General features: G+C 37.3%; 1 protein-coding gene across 1 annotated transcript in view; it reads left to right on the top strand.

The window, feature by feature from the left end:
* The window catches only part of pou6f2 (POU class 6 homeobox 2), a 155,538-nt gene that overhangs the window by 79,996 nt on the left and 58,688 nt on the right, over positions 1–16,854 (top strand). The window contains exon 4 of the mRNA XM_088919152.1: positions 9,388–9,707. Coding sequence (XP_088775278.1) covers positions 9,388–9,707 — 320 coding nt within the window. The remainder of the gene's footprint in view (positions 1–9,387; positions 9,708–16,854) is intronic.

Here is a 16,854-nt window from a genome sequence, read left to right as displayed (position 1 = left end):
AAAATATTTTAATTTATATTTTTTTCATTAATCTTTTCCACCTTGTCTTGATAGATATAGTGTCCCATACTGCACTGTAAAATGTACAGTATGTAATGACGTGAAGAATAGATGTAAATGTATTTCCTATCTTAGAATGAAACGTATTATATTAAATGTATTTAATATCTTAGAAAAAATGTATTTAATATCATAGAAAAATATAAAAGCTTACTTCAGTTTCATATTATATTACTATATTTAATACAAAAGATACAGGTTATTACAACAGTATAACACACTCCATGTTATAAACATGTTTACATCCGTGTGCATTGTTGAACTTGTTTTAGCCGAGTCAAAACATTTTGGTGATTTTATTGTTTTAGGGAACTAAAAAGTGCCAAAAGTTTATAAAAAAATCTACTGATGTATCTTTTGGATTCACAAAGCATCCTCTTCATTTTTCGGGGTAGTGTCCTTTTGAGATGGAATCCCGCAAATAAAGTATTCTCAAACTGTCGTCTCTTCCCCACATGGCTGTGTAACTCTAGGGCTCCAAACCTACCTGATTCTGTGCAATGACTGTGCAATGAAATGGACAATTTCTTTAGCAGGGACATCCATTTTTGTCTAGTTGAGTGAATCAAGACTCAAGTTTTTTTTTCATGAATGCAGTGGGACATATAAGCACCAGATATTTTGATGTGGAAATTTCTATTTGGATTTCCCCTTTTAAATGCAATAGAAATAACAACAATATAGTGTGCTGTTGACTTATCTGACTAATCTAGTCTGGAACTCTATTGCAAAGCCACCACGAAATAAATGTAATAAGCACCTTGACACTAAGATACAACTTCACTTAGTTGAAATTGCTTAAATCGTGTCAGCTGACTGGTGCTGTTTGTGAAGCTGTGCAAGGATTTCTTTTTGTCTTTGTTTGATCGCCTTGGATGTTTTCCCTTGGATATACTGTACAGGTGATTGAGCAGCTGGAGAAAGAACTGTATTCTTAATGTGTCCTGCTCTGACAGGGCTTGAAAAAGCCTGTGAACAGTCTGTACACGATACAAGACACAAGAAAATCTTCTTTGGACCAAAACAAAATTACGGAAACAGGTTTGTACATGTATGTCTCAGCCCCTGCATAATAAACTAAAGCATAAAAAAAACAATCAAGGATAGAAACGCAGACCCAAAGAAAAGCCCAACATAAGCAATATAAGAGACAAAAGACAGACATGAGGCAGAGTTCCATTAATACAAGATGGCAGGGAAGGAGTCAGGTCCTGGATAATGAGGAAGGAGTTGCTATTTTTTAGAGCCTTCTGGTGACAGAGAAAACCAAAATGACATTCATCTGACGAATGAGCTGAGCTTGACCTAGCCTTTTGACCCCTGACAATCAATCTTACCTACTACTTCATAAAGAATTATAGCTGTGCCATTCACATTTGACTCAGGATTTTTACAATTCCAACATATTAAAATACAAGGGTCGGGAAGATGAATGGGTAGGGTAGGATAACATATGTAGTGCGTTTTCAGCACCGGATACCCATGTGAGAGATGGCTTCCTGGGTAATTTGTATCACATTGGCTCCATACTTATTATGGTAGTATTAACCAGCAAAGTCAACAGTAGAAATCTTCTTCACATTTTTTCCATGAACTAGACAAATGAGGGGCATACTTATGACTAAGCAATTGTGTTATTCACAGTAGATGGTTGAAAGTTTTCATTAGCAATGCGCTAATTAGTGAAGCATGATCAGTACTCGATCATATGAATTTTTTTATTAAGACAGATGCTGCCTAGTCTTAAATTATAGTACTTGCTGGCTTTTGTGCCGATTCTTACAGATTAGTAATTCAAGGGCAGATCTTCTTCTTCTGTAATTTGAAATAGCAGGTCGGGATTTAAACAAATAATTTAAATTGACCCTGTCAATCTGGGTTTCACGATGGCTTCACCAATTCAGGTGGTGGCTCACTGTTACAGTTTACCTCTTATGAATGGTCTTGTTTGCCATTGGACTGAAGCCCTAATGTGTTTAACTGACCGCTGTTTAACTCGATAGGGAGTGTAAAATAACGAGCATTGAGAAGCCCATAATGCCTTCTCCCTTGTCGATTATTTTTAAACTCTTTTTTTTCTGCTTCTTGCAGAAGGTGGAAAAACAATTAGTTTAGAGAGAGCTGCCAAATTCCTTATATTGCTGTGGCGTGGAAAGAACATTGGTCAAAGAAATACGTGTGATAAAGCTGGCTGCCTTGTTAGTGGGGAAAGGAAGGTCAGTGGTCTTGACAGTCTTAACAAGATGACAGAATTTATGAAGCACCGTAGTTAAAGAATGTAGTTACCTGCAGTGTAGTCATATAATAAGCCCACTTGGGGCTTATAGTTATTCCCCTTGAATTTGTTTTCCTTTCTTCATTTTCTTTTGTTGTTGTTCTTTTTCTTTGGCCTTGCATTCGGTGCTGGAGGAAACACTCAAATCAACTTTGATCTTTCTCTGGTTTAGATAATTTTCTGACAGAACTTTCTTTTTTTTTTCTTGAACACTATTCCGTATCTTCTTTTTGGTCCACTTGTAAGAAAAATGAGCTGCTAGTCCTGTCAGAGCATGTGAGACGGCTTGCCCTAGTATTTCAAGTCAGAATTGGACTCTTGGCTTTATAGCTGGGATTATATATAATTCATGGTATGGTATAACGGTGGTGTCAAAGTGTCAGGAGGCAGGAGAAATGTAAAAGTGTGGTGTTTACAGGCTAACAGGCTCGTTTTTTTTGTGATTTTCACTATTACAATTTGGAAGGAGCTTGGCCTGAGCTTCAGATACTCTAAGGAAGTGTTCTAAAGTAGCATCCACAACTACAACCACAGCCATTGGTACCAAGTCACAAACATTGTCATTATTAGTTTTTAACCACAATTTTTAAAACAACCAATCTTTTTTTAAACTCACAATTATGGGGTTGAAAAAGAAAATGAACAGAGTATTGAAAAATGATATATAGCTTCCAAATGCATATGTCATGCAGTACATTTACACAGGACATTTTTGCAAAGTTGCAGAAAAGATGTCCTAAATGATAGAAAATCTCTTCTGTAGATGCTATGCTGAAATTTATTAATGCAAAAGAGGCACCATTTACATAGTCTGAAAGAAAGAAATGGTAAACAAAACATTGTAGTTTAAATTGTGCATTATTCCACATTTATGTAACATAATTATATTTTCTTAAGCTTCTTAAGAATTTTTTTTAAAAGAGACAAAAATTCTTAGAGAAAGATGACAACCGAGCAAATAAATAATCATGAAATTATCAATTTTAGGTCCAATACATACAGTATATATTTCAGAAGAAAAGACTACTGTTAACCAGACTCAAATTTGAGCACTGGATATTCTTCTTGGATATGCATTCTGTTTACAAGAACATCTATTTAAATGTGTATTTGAAATGGCTGAGACAACAAGGCCCTTCACTGTTTATTTTGTCCTTGTCAGTAGAAATATTGCTTTACAATAAGAGTGGCACTATATTGTACTTAATACCAAAGGGTAGCCTAATGGTTTTGCTTAATTTGAACCTGTTTTTTGACTGAGGTTCAGCTGGGGACTACAGTATATGTATAAACTTATTTGAGAGCATCATAATATTAAGGAACAAGAAGAGATCCTTATAATACAATAGGTAATTCTACACTAAAAAAAGAAGAAAATACACAGCAACAAATTTTAGCTATTGAGTCCTCCTTACGTATCTCAAACTGAGTATGAAAAAAAATAATAGTCCTTGGATAACTTGTTCATAAATGACAATATTAATCAAAAACTGTTAAGAACAACCATAAATCATAATATTTCTCTCCTACTTAAGACAAATTTAAATATTTTCTGAACAAACTGCTCCTGTCTATAGGTTTCCTGAACTGCAAAAGTAACCCAGTCATGCAGAATTATTGTCTTTTCTTCCCTCAGATCCCGAATGTTGTTTAAGATATTGCTATGAGATGCTATGTTCCAAGACTCTTCTAATCATATTCGAAGAGGTTGAGAGGTCTGAGAGTCTCTTCTTTTTGAGTGGTAATTCATTAACATTCAGGGAACTCATTGTTCCAATATGCTCGATTATTGTATCTCCTGTTGAATACCAATATGGATTTGACGAAATACAAATGAAGAGTGCGTAGAGGAGTGCCATTGGTCTGTGTGTTACAATCTATCCCCTTAAATGTTGAAGAAGATGGTGATGTATGTTACCATCCCTGATAATTTCTTCAGGAATGACAACTGACTCTCTACTTTGAGAAACCAGAGTCCAGAAATAGCCATAACTGTGCCCTAGCAACATTGTGAATTGCTCTTATGGTCTGAATTGTTTTAGGAAGCTCCAGATCTCAGTGGCACTGGCGTCATGTCAGTTTTTATGCCTCCTCCAATACTCTTGCCAGAAAGTCATGAGAATAACCTGTCATCTAGTGTAGAGTCCTCCTTTGTGCTGCAGATACACATTCAACCAGAACATGTTGTGGCTGACATGAGGCCCTAGAAGATCCCCTCAGTGGCTGACTGAAAATTTTACATAAGTGTGAGAGCCACAACTCAGTTATGTGCTTCTGGGATTCATGACATTGCCCTACTGAAACACCTGGTGAACAGGTGAAAGACTCTTTTTTCTTAAAAATATTGCCAGACTTCCATGACCAGCTTTCAGCTGGGATGATGTAGCTACCCATGTTGTTGTACAGTAGTAAACACCCTCTTTTCTTTCAAGAAATTAACATGATAGCAACATGCTTATCTAGTACTTTAAGTGCAATTGTAATTTGTATAATATGGACACCAGAAAGGAAAACAGTTCTTTAACAACAGTTACATTTTTCATTCCCTAATAATACATTTTATTCATAGTAGCTTATTGAAAAAATCAACACTGTATAATGATACAGACATAAAAAACAAAGAACTCAAATAAAATCACACAACACACAGACCAAACGTAAAAAAAGTAAACATTAAAATAAGCTTTTAAGTGTGAATTACAAATGTCCTGTCTCAAAGTCTGGAATGAGTTCCAAAATCATGATACTGCCTGGGCTTAGGTAGAATAAAGCAACCTGAATCAGCAGATTTCAGATAAGGTTTGGACTATACTGTATTTGTGCAATGAATCCATAAGCTGTCCTTGAACTAGAATATTTGGTGCTTTATACTGTACTGTATGTAAGCTTAAAAAATCTTAAATCTTAAAATCACACATTTCACAGGGAGCCAGTACATTTTAGGATGGAATGTTTTTTATCAGCACAGAATTATGGGCCAATTCAGTATCCTAGAAGAATACACAAGTAAGTAAAGCATTACAGCCATCTAATCTTGAAATTAAGCTGTGTATCATTTCTTCAGCGTCAGATTGACAAAGGAAGGATCTTAGCTTGGCAAAGCTTTACAGAAAAGATACCATTACTAAAAGTAAAAAGATGCCAGTGTGACCTGTCTGATATGTGCTTGAAATGACAACACAGAGTGAAAAATAATACTGAGGTATCTAACTTTAGTCAAGCAGCATTTTACCTAAATTAGTAGCCATTGTCAGATATGCATCAACAACAAAAGACAAGCCTGCATGAGAAAACAAAGAACTTGCACAAGTATCATAAACAAAAAGCCTTAGGAAACTCCAGTTTAAGTTGTCTGTAGATCTATCTGATTCTTAAGTTTGTCTGTTTCTAGCTTATTTCAAACAGTTCCTGCTCTCCTCAATTTGCCTTAAGAAACATCAACTTCTGCTCTAAGGAAAGACATTTCTGTGTTTGGTGTTCTTACATTTATTATGAAAAGAAATCTGTGGTTTGGGGTTCCTTTTCTGATACTCTTCTGCTGCAGAAAATGTTTGAATTAGTTTTCACAGTGGACCTGAAATACTTCAAAAGACTCCTTGAGGTATGGTGTAACTTATGGTTCTGTGACAGCATTAAGACACCTTCTCCCTAAGACACCTGTCTCCCTAAGCTGATTTTTCCAGTTAAGAGAGTCTCTTAACCTCTTCCAATCATTGGAATTAGGTTCCTAGTGTCTTCAAAGAAAATGAACTGCACCCTTGAGATGCAAATATCCAAAGGGAAACTACCAGAGAGTATTGGGCTTATGGTGAGGGTATGGGGGCAATATGTATCTTTTAAATCTTTCCACCTAGCACAAATGACTTTATACAGTATATATATACTGTATGTAACAACCCATTTTTTATGTACCTCTGTTTTAATTGTTGGATTCTTTTTGAGAACTTGTGAACACTGCAAGTGCTATTGGTTTTGCTTGTAATTATGATCTTATACATATGTTTCTTCCAGTTTTTGAACCATTCACAGTTTTTAAAACTCTAATACAGTAGCTACAGTTTCAGGTAGTAGGAAAGACCGATTAAAAGCAATACTCAATGTTCAAGAGGTTTCAAACAAGAGGTGTCCAGTTTGCTCATGTAGCCTATTTAGTAGTTAATAGTTAATTTATCCAAGAACATCATTCAGCAGTTTCTTTTTCAGAAGCCAGTGAATTGACTTCAGCAAAAATGGATGAGTCGCTTGTTCCCTCAAACACTAGTCTATTCCTTTGTCATTATACTCTTGGATTTTCAGAATTTTTTTTTGGGGGGGGGGGGGTAAGGGGTCAACGTTGTCTTCTTGAACAAAGTATTTTCTATATGCAGCTGTAAACAAATGCAACCTTTACATTTCTGCAAAATGTATTTGAATACAGGGCTTTTTGAATTCCTTTCTACTGTAATATACAGTATAGATTATATTATGTGTCATATACAGTATACTGTACAAAGGGCTGATGTGTCTGCTGGTTTCCATTCTAACTCATCACTGAATTAACTAAACTAGCTGGATACCAGCTTAATTAGACCAAATTGACAGTTTCTTCCAGCTCTTGAGGTTCTACTGCTTTACAAAACACCTTGAAGGTCCTTGCAGTACAGGGTTAGGTACTCTACCTCTTAAGTTTTTCCTTTTCTTTATTTTCTAGTTTCATGCCTTTCGGATAACCTTGTGGTACATCTCCTTTAACCGAACTAAATATTCTGGGACATCATTCTTCATTATGTAGGGCATAAAGGGAATGATCTGTTGAAATTCATCAGCATTACTCTAGCCTCTTTATGCAGGATGAATAACACCATGCTGATTACCAGCAGCTTCCTGAAGACTTTGGAGAAGTCATTATGGCAGGAAAAGACATGACATCAGATGACAGCTAAATCTGAAATTGAAAACTTAGTTTAGTTTAACATTTTGTAAATTAAAGTTTAACATGTAGAAGATCCCCACTTCTGGTAGCATGGCTCAGCCTGTCACACCTTCACTATAAAGTAAATGCATCAGGCATTCTTATAACAAACACTCACAACTGTTCATCCTTCCATTTTCTAACCTCCATTTTCAAACCAAGTCCATCGCAGGGCACCCATACTGTTGTACTGTTGACACGAACATGCACACTGACACCAGGTCCGGTTTTCCCAGAAGCCAATTAACCTACCAGTAAGTCTTTGGACTGTGAGAGGAAACCAGAAAACACAGGGAGAACATCTTAACCACTGTGCAACCTTAACCATTCAGTCACAAAGTACACTAATTCAACCCACATTCAAACCTATATCCTCCCCAATTAAGCCTGTCTGTGAATGCTTACTGGACAATTATACAATAGTAGCTCAGGTGGGTAGGTGCATCAGCATGTGTAAGCTGCAAAGGAACAGATAATAGGTTTATTCCATGCTGAAAAAAAGATGAAAGAAAGCACAACGTTTCGGCCGTGGAGCCTTCTTCAGGTGTGGGAAAGACAAGGCAGTAAGCAAAGGTAAAGTAGTGGGAGAACAAAGGCTGGGAGAGAGGAGGAGTGAGAGGCGGGAGCAGGGGACAGAAAGAGAGGCCAATCAAGAGGTGTGAAGTCAGAATAGGTGTAGAGAGGTGTAAAATGAAACCTCCAATGAATGGAGAAAATTTAGAAGAAAAGTAGTCTGTCGTTAAGAGAAGGGGGAAGGTGTGATCCTAGCTGCAGGATATTATACAATAGTACCACTCAAGTGAACTAATGAACTAATCACATGTCTTCAGGGTCCTATCAGGTGGCCTCTTGTGGCAAGCCCATGGAAATAACAGTCCTTCCATGGGAATACCTGCAAAGCATAATATCGAAAATGGGGCATTGTTAAGCTCTGAAATCTGCAAACTTGCATTCAACTGTTGAGCCTTGGTCAACAAAACAGCTGGTTAAACCCTCAGTAATATCTGCTGTAAACCGCAGACAGAAAGTGGTTAAAGGTTCTAGCAAACACTTCCATTTAGAAAAAAAAAGCTGCTTCTTTATTTTCTTGGAAAGTACTGTAGCTGGGATTCAAACATCCATCAAACAGACCTGAAAATGTTGCTTAAGGTTTGAATCCTTCCTGCTTGTGAAATCCTGTGCAGCATAATTCAGTAGGAGCCTTCCACAGATCACGCAGCTGGGCTGGTTGTTTTTGCAGCAGATAACCGCTGTCAAGGCTGGCGATTTTTAATGTGTTGCTGCAGAGAGATGACACTACAAACTTTCCACTGCAGACAGAATTGTTGATCATTTGTTCCATAACTTAACCTTCAAGTAACATTCAGATTTTCTCAGTTTTTTATTATCATTATCATTATCATTATCATTATTATTATTATTATTACATGTACTGGGACCAATGCTAATATGCTAACACCACAGCATTTAAATTATTTGAGATGTTTTAAATATCTATAAGAAATAAACAACATCTAATTGGTTAGAACATATGTTGCACAATTGTTGGGCTTCATGTGTTGTTACGTATAAAGGCATTAAAAACCAGTTGGATGAGACAGAGAACCATAAAGATAAATGTCCTATTGACAGTGGCTTACTGGCACTATCTTAAGCTTATTAAATCCTTTTACACTTCGCTGGCATGCACAGTAGGTGATCATAAAATTTGATTGGTAACACACATTTCAGGCCAAATGAATGAACACCCTCAGTGACAACTTTTTCTGTAATGTGGATTTTCAGACCAAAAGAAGTATTAATGTGTATGCTATTGTGCAGGAAGTAAACATACAGTATGAGTTCTAGTAATCTACACTATACAGTACAGTATACATTTCAGAAATACTTTTTTCATCTTTAACCTTTGATAGCTAAAAGTCTTGTTTTATGTTTTGTTGTAGCCTATGCAAGTCTCTTAAAAATTCCATTCACCAAAGACATTAAACCTCCAACAGCAGCAATCCTGTGCCTCTATGTTTAAGCTACCATTACAGAGAGGCAACTTTATTTGTGGATTCTGGATTCCAAGTTTTCTTTTTTTTCTTTCCTTCTATGATAGCTACCTCATCCCTGAACTCACAGCTCCAGCACTTGCAACAGTTGCAGCAGCTGCAGCACCAGCAACACCAACACCAACAGCAGCAGCAGCAGCAGCAACAGCCACCACAACAGCAACAGCAGCACCAAGGTCAGACACACCAGCCACCCCAGAGCCAACAGCCGTCGCAGCATCAGCAGTCTCCCCCAAGCCAGCAGTCGTCCCACAGCCAGGCACAGCCACCACAGACCCAGCCTGCTGCTGTGTCACCACCCCAGAAACAGAACCAGTCACCAGGACAAGGCCTGCCCTCACCTCTCACCCCGCCCACCCCTCTCCAGGTAATAACAATAAGGCTCTCTTGCATTTACACTTTTCACCCCTAAGGATGTCAAAGAATTGTACCTGTAGGAGGGGATCCCCTGCATCTGCCACTTAACAGTGAATCTCCAATCTCCAATCTCCAATCTTGAAGTGCAGCGCTCACTTTGGTGATGCTTCTCAGCCGTTCAGGTAAAGAACTGAGTAATTGCTTCACCAGTTAAAGGGGGACTTTGGGAGGCCAGATTGTATAAACATATGATTTAATTTAACCAGGATACCAGGTTAACATTCCTGCTCTTGCAGACAGTACCACCAGGTCTTTAATGACCCAGTAATCAGGTCCTTGATTTAATATCTGGGGGATGACACCTCCTATTGCGGTGTCTGCAGCCACCATACTGGAGCATCTGGAAAATCTGGGCCCAGGGGAAGAGTGCCACCTACTGATCCATCGTTTGTCAGAGCTCTCAACTCTGGGTGCTCATTAGAAAGCAAAAAAATATAATAGCACCTTGTGTGTCGGTCTGCTCTCACCTAACACCCAGCATCTGGCTCTGTGCTTTTTTATGCCTGGGTTGGTTAAGCAGGTGGACACACACCGATCACAGAGCATGGTCCTAGTGATTTTGAAAAGTGGAATTTCTCTTTGCCATTGCCCTGCAGTTCGAACTGCACAGGTTCCTGCTGAGACTAGGTGCTGATTTCCCACATTTGCAGTAGGTGCTCCCTGCAGTGAGTTTGCATCTTCCACCAGGCAAATCAGACTGTAAGATCAGAGATCTCTCTTCAGACTTTTCTTCTTCCCCTATAAAATCTATGTTGTGAGGTGCAGCAAAACACCCTGTGGTCAAAATGGTTACTTATCCTATGCAAAACAATTATTACTATACTGTTTACAGTACCTCTACTTGACTATTTTATCAAAGCTGCAGAATAGTTAATAATGCAAATTGTATTATATTTAAGAAAACCTTTACATTTTCAGGTATGATATCCCACAAAGCCAAAATGCTATCTGGCAGCATCAGGACATTTCATTATATTCATTATAGTTTATTAATTACTGTACCATACGTTCTGGTCACAGCTGCTGTGAATGCCTCTACAATTTGAGGTCTGTAAATTCTGGTTTATTGTAAAAAGTCATCATAAGTGCAGTGGTATACACAAGTCCAATGCCTCACATGATTTACAGAAGTGCTTCCTAATTTTAAGGAGGGAATTGAAGGGATAGCTGTGTTCATTTTCATAGTGCTTCTGAATCCTGCTTCTCTCCTGTTACTTTAGTAAAATAAAAATGTAAATATCAAGACTGTTTTGTGTGTCTGAAATCACTCTTCTTTCTCTTTAGCATTAGTAGAATGTAAAATTGACTGTTCAGAATTGGACAGCTACTTGTCATCTCATTATTAGAGAAAACCTCAGGGATGAATGAGGACAAGGTGACCAACCTGCTTTTCAGTCTTAAAGGTCAAGCCACTCCAGTGACCTAAAGGATAATAAAGTAATCAAGCCATCAGCTGCTGGATAAGTATAAAATATCCCCTCTATCAGAGAGGTAGCTACAGTATGCACTGAAAGACAGTGCCTAACTAAGTTAACATGCAATAACCTAAAATCATGAAAATCAAAACAGAAGCAAGACAGGCATAAAATCAGAGTTTGTCAAAAGCTGTCTGATCAGTGAATTTTTAAATATTTACAATATCAAGCATTGGCTCAGTATTTGCAAAGTGACAAAACTAAATTAAACTGTCTAAATTCAAAAGGAACTTCTTAGAATCAGCAGTGGAACAAGAGGTAGAGGCTCAAGTGAAAAATAAGAGGAGCTGAGAACAAGAGTCACTTCTTTACACAAAAGGTTGTTGGGATATGGAACAAACTTCCCAACCAGGTTGTTTGAAGCTGACTGGTTTAAAAAATGTCTGGAAGAGATTCTCAGATCAATTGACTAGCAGCTATCAAATGATCTAATTACAAAAGTGCCATTTTTTGCAAACGGCTTTAATGTTTTAGCACACTATTTCAAATTAATGTTTAACATTACAGACATTCATTAAAAGCTAAGGATTGAAGGTCACCAAAGGTAATTGCCTTTATAAATTGTAAGTGGGTGGAGGGTGGGAGAAATTAAGGCAAATATCAGAAAGGTCTCAAAACCCTAAATCTCGTCCTGATTTGAAATGGAATTTATTTCTATAATTGAGGCCACTTGTTTTGAACATTCGTTTAAATCAATCATGACTTCATAGGTCTAAAGCTTTAGTGTACCATTAATATAAAAGAAAGGGACATCCAATTTTTAAATGTTTTCTAGACATTTTAACACATTATTTGGGATATTTGTGTTGAGCACTGGGTATATGCTGTCTGTAATGAAGATTCAAAAGAGACATGATTCCAATTCAATTTGAAGCATACAGAGAAGGCAGACAGGTAGTCAGTCTAATGTAGAGAAAGATACATATCTGCATACAGTGTATGTACTGTATAGTATGTATATCAATCAAATTGAGTTAAGGACATTGAAAATTAAATAAGTAAGATCAGAAAACAAACAAGAAAACTGAGAGTAATGGCATTTAAAATGTTTTTGAAAGGTCTTTAAGGAACCTCACCTTAAGAAAAATAAGGCTTCCATTACTTACAGTACATAATGAGAGTTCTGTATTAAAGAACCTCCTTTAATCTAATACAATGAAAAAGATGTGGCTGTCTGGAAGTGCTCCAAGAGATGCTGTGAAGTTCAATATCCATCTCTTTCAAACTATGAAGCAAAATGAAGATCAAAACCAGTAATGAATTTCATGTACACTTTAGTTCGGGTTGAAGGGGAGTAGTGGCAGTGGTTGTGGTATTGGTGACAATGTTGGGAGGGGGAGGGTTTTGTGATTGTTGAAACTGACAGACTGAATTTGATTGCTGAATATTTTCAAGCTTTTGGTAAGGGCTCATCCTTTTACATTATTCACAGTCTGTCTGGGAAATATTAGTTTAGAACAAGCCAGCCCTGAAATGATTGTCAAAAAAGGACAATAATTCAAAATGATGATTGAATTTGTTTTGAGAAATCCGAAAGATAACAAATATTGTTTCTGGAAAATGCTCATCTGCTGTCATGTCCTCCGAAACAATTGAAATAAAAAATAAGTAGTTTAGGCTTTCTCCTGCTTGAGATTGCTTCAGTGGCATAAGGAAAATTAATAGCCACAGTATATTGCATTGTGGATTATAATGTCCTGAATGCCCCTTTGTACAATAAAGGCATGATCCGACAGGAAGAAAACCTAATTAGGATCTATTTCATTATAATTTCTGAAAGACGTTCCACGTCCAAATAGATTATGTCTGTACAGTCGAAGTTACACTGAGGCTGTCAGGCCCCATTAATATATAAAAGAGGTACAGTTCTAGGGTTAAACCCTTTCAGATGAGCATTGCTGCTAAATCTGATTTTTTTTTTGCTTTAATACTCAGAAAGGGAGATAAATAGTCCTGCAGTAGATAAATAATGACTTTTTATAGAAAAACACTAAATCAATCTATCACAGCACACACATTTTCAGAAAAAAATATAATATAATCAAGTACATCATAGCAAAACTGAAAAAATAATTTTAGAATTGACATAGTGTACACTTGATATTTTTCCTTGAAAGATTAGTTCTAACTATTCAGTGCCATTACAGCATTTAACCTTGTTAATGTTATGTTTCTACATAAATCTCTGGTTATTTTCAACCCACTGATGCAAAATCACTTTTATTTGGCTTGCAAAACTGGACACATAGCTCTCCAGAGGCTGCCTGATTGCCAGAGGACACACATGACCAAGACGTCTAGCTATAGCTTCCAAACCCAAAGTGCAACAGCGCTCAATCTGTCACAGGAATCACTCAACACTGGCACAGGGATAACATAAGACTGACACTGGGAACACTCAACACTTCGCCAAACTCTGGCACATAGAATGAACAGTGATTCAAACAGTATTCAACCTATTTCCAGGCTATTGTTTCTCTGCAAACCTTTTTTTTTCCATCCTATGCCACCCTCACAATCCCAAAATATGAACACAATCTGAACTTAAAGGTCTTTCTTTACTCCAATTCACCTGCGATATGGTATGAAAACTCAAAGTTTAAATAAAATAATTTCAATTAGAAATAGAAACCTGAGTGTCATATGATCACTGTTACTGTATGTGGCTTGAGCTTGTATCAGTATGTTATGAAAATGTCTCGTAATCAGTTCATTATAATTAATAATGCGAATTAGCATGTGCTAGCAACTGTTTTCAGAGTGATTTAGTTTTGCGTTCAAGTTGAAATAAATCAGCAGGGCATGTTCATGCGTATGAGACAAAACCTGAATATGAGGGGAAACTAGCATAATGTAGAATGGTAGATTTTCTACTTTGCAGAATATGAGAGTTTATAGATGCTGTATGCTTTTCATTAGCTCTTGCTAGCTGCAGTACATCTCACATTTAGTTCCTTCCTAAATATGTCAATCTTTTTTTTTTATTACCAGCAGACTGAGCCTCAGATACTCTTTTGAAAAAAACTGTATTGTGAAACAATGTTGAGTTTTATGGAGTGATACACTGCTGTGACTGGTATGGCTGACCTTTGTTGGTAAAAACAGATTCTCTGTAGCTGTTTTTCCCAAGGAGCCTTGGTCTTTGAGTTGAGTAACTAAGACCATTCTTTGGGGAACCTGTGTCTGTGCTCTAGTTCAAAGTCTGGGCGACGTCCGCTGATTGGGTTCATCAGGATTATAATAGGCTCTCGCTAGCTGTGGGGTGAAATATAAATTGCCATTCAAAATGTCATAGAACAACAGGAGTGGGAACAAAGAAAACTAGTCACTCTTACTCTAAGAGGATAAAGTGGAAGAATGTCATTTCTGTTATTGAATAAGTTCATATGTGTTCAACATGGCTTCCGTGAGCTTCCTTTTCTTGTCATCTCACAACAAACATGATGAATGTTGGTTAGCAATTAGGAACATTGACTCTGTATATTAATAATGTAATATTACCCACAAATTCATTTCTCTCCAAATCAAGCACTGATTAAAGGTTAAAAATATACAATTTTGCTCTAAGTGATTTGCAACTGAAGTACACGCTTGTAAAATAATGGTATTCTCCGTTTTACCTCTTTCCTCATGTATTTATAAAATAATTTTACTATCCAAGTATTTTTATTTAATTCTAAAATATAGCTGGTTAGCTTGTTCCACTAGCTTCAAAATTAGGCCCAAATATTAATTACTCCTTATTATTTAATATTAATTCACCATTGTCATTTCACAGCGCTGAGGGAGAATGAGACTGTTGTGAAATGCCAAGAGCTACTTAACATTCATGATCATAATTCACATCGGGCTTTCTATCTCTCTGGCTATTTAATCTAACTGACCACCATTGTCTGATTGACATCCCTACTGCGATTTTTTATCATTTTTATATATAACCATGTTCATTTCTTGAACAGCCTGTGTGGGGCCACATCCCTCGGCCAACCACATTCATCAGTGTCACATCCTAATTGGCAAGCAGAGAGTCATTCTTGATGGAGAGGATGAGTTTATCCCTTTGTTCTCTGTGCCCTTTTTTACCCTGTTACAGCCCAGCAGTGATTTAACAAAATCACGTCCAGCTTTACGGCTCCCAATGCAAAGCTGGATCAGAGCAGTTCACACTCCAGTACACAACCATGTGCCGACCCCTGCATTATAGTGCCAGAAAATATGGATAGTACAGCATTATATTTCGGACAGAAATCTCTTTACCATCTCAGCGGATTCACGTGAAAAGTGGAGCCGTGTGAAAATCCCTGGATTTAACAGGGTGAAAAAAGGGGCTGTAAAATAACGTGAGATCCCCCATGTGTGCTGTCATAAATATCACTTCAGTATTGTGTGTACAATACCCTCTGAGGTGATGCTCTAAGAACATTTGTGTTCTCTCGAATTGACTACTGTAATGCTCTACTCGCTGGGGTATCTAAATCTACTCTGAACAAACTGCAGTATGTCCAAAATTCAGCAGCCAGATTCCTGACCAGGTCTAGTGCAAGTGTTCACATTACTCCTATCCTGGAGTCCCTGCACTGGCTTCTGATCAAATTCCGCGTAGACTTTAAAATCCTCATGCTCACCTATAAGGCTCTACATGGCTTGGCACCTCAATACCTGTCTGAACTATTATCGCCCTACTCCCCACCTCGCAACCTCCACTCTTCAAATTCTGCCCTCCTTACTGTCCCCCAAGCCTGTCTACATTGTATGGGTGACAGGGCCTTCTCCTGTTATGCCCCCAAGCTCTGGAACTCTTTGCCCAAGGATATTAGAGAGTCACCTTCTCTAAACTCCTTCAAATCCAGACTCAAAACCTTCTTCTTCAGAAAAGCCTTTACTTAACTGGTTCCATTCTTCACCCCTCTGCTCTTCTTCTTAGTACCACCTTCCACGGTCTCCTCTATTGTTATTGTTGTATTGTTGAAATTGTAATTGTGTCTTATCTTGTGTATTCTTCTTACTTATTGTTGTATTCTTCTTATTTATTGTTATTGTCATCCTGTAAAGCGCTTTGAGAAGCCACCTTTAAAGGCGCTATATAAAATAAAGTTTATTATTATTTATTATTATCCAAGTATTTTTAAAAGAAACCAGGGTATCACCTTCTACAATATGGCTGGTTAGCTTGTTCCAGACTCCCTCAATTCTCTGTGTAAGAAATGCCTCCTGCTCTCAGGTTTAAAGAACCTTCCCCTTAATTTACATTTGTCTGCTCTGGTTTCTGTTTCACCACTGATTCTAATTAAGCTTGTGGTAATCACCAGCTGAAAAAGTAAGAGCAGTAGTACATTACTTGATTCAGTTTTGTCTCCCTTTTATGGAGTTATATTTGCAATTCTCCAATCTAAAAATACATTATCATTCTTAGTGAGAGATGATATATACTGTATGCATAGCATCCTAATCTCATTATTTACAAAAACGACCATGATCATTTATTTGTCATGGGCCTGTGGGATCCCACTGTCATTTATAGTAAAATTATACAATACTAAGTCATAAAGCTCTTTCCACAGCTTGGGGCACGTCTTCTATTGTAAAAACGTACACAGAATTTCAATTAGTAAATGTACTTTT

Source organism: Atractosteus spatula, chromosome 6, assembly GCF_055471065.1.
Source record: "Atractosteus spatula isolate fAtrSpa1 chromosome 6, fAtrSpa1.hap1, whole genome shotgun sequence".
Classification (NCBI taxonomy): domain Eukaryota; kingdom Metazoa; phylum Chordata; class Actinopteri; order Semionotiformes; family Lepisosteidae; genus Atractosteus; species Atractosteus spatula.
The sequence above is the reverse complement of the archived record's forward strand: the minus strand, read 5'-3'. Positions and strand labels throughout refer to the sequence as shown.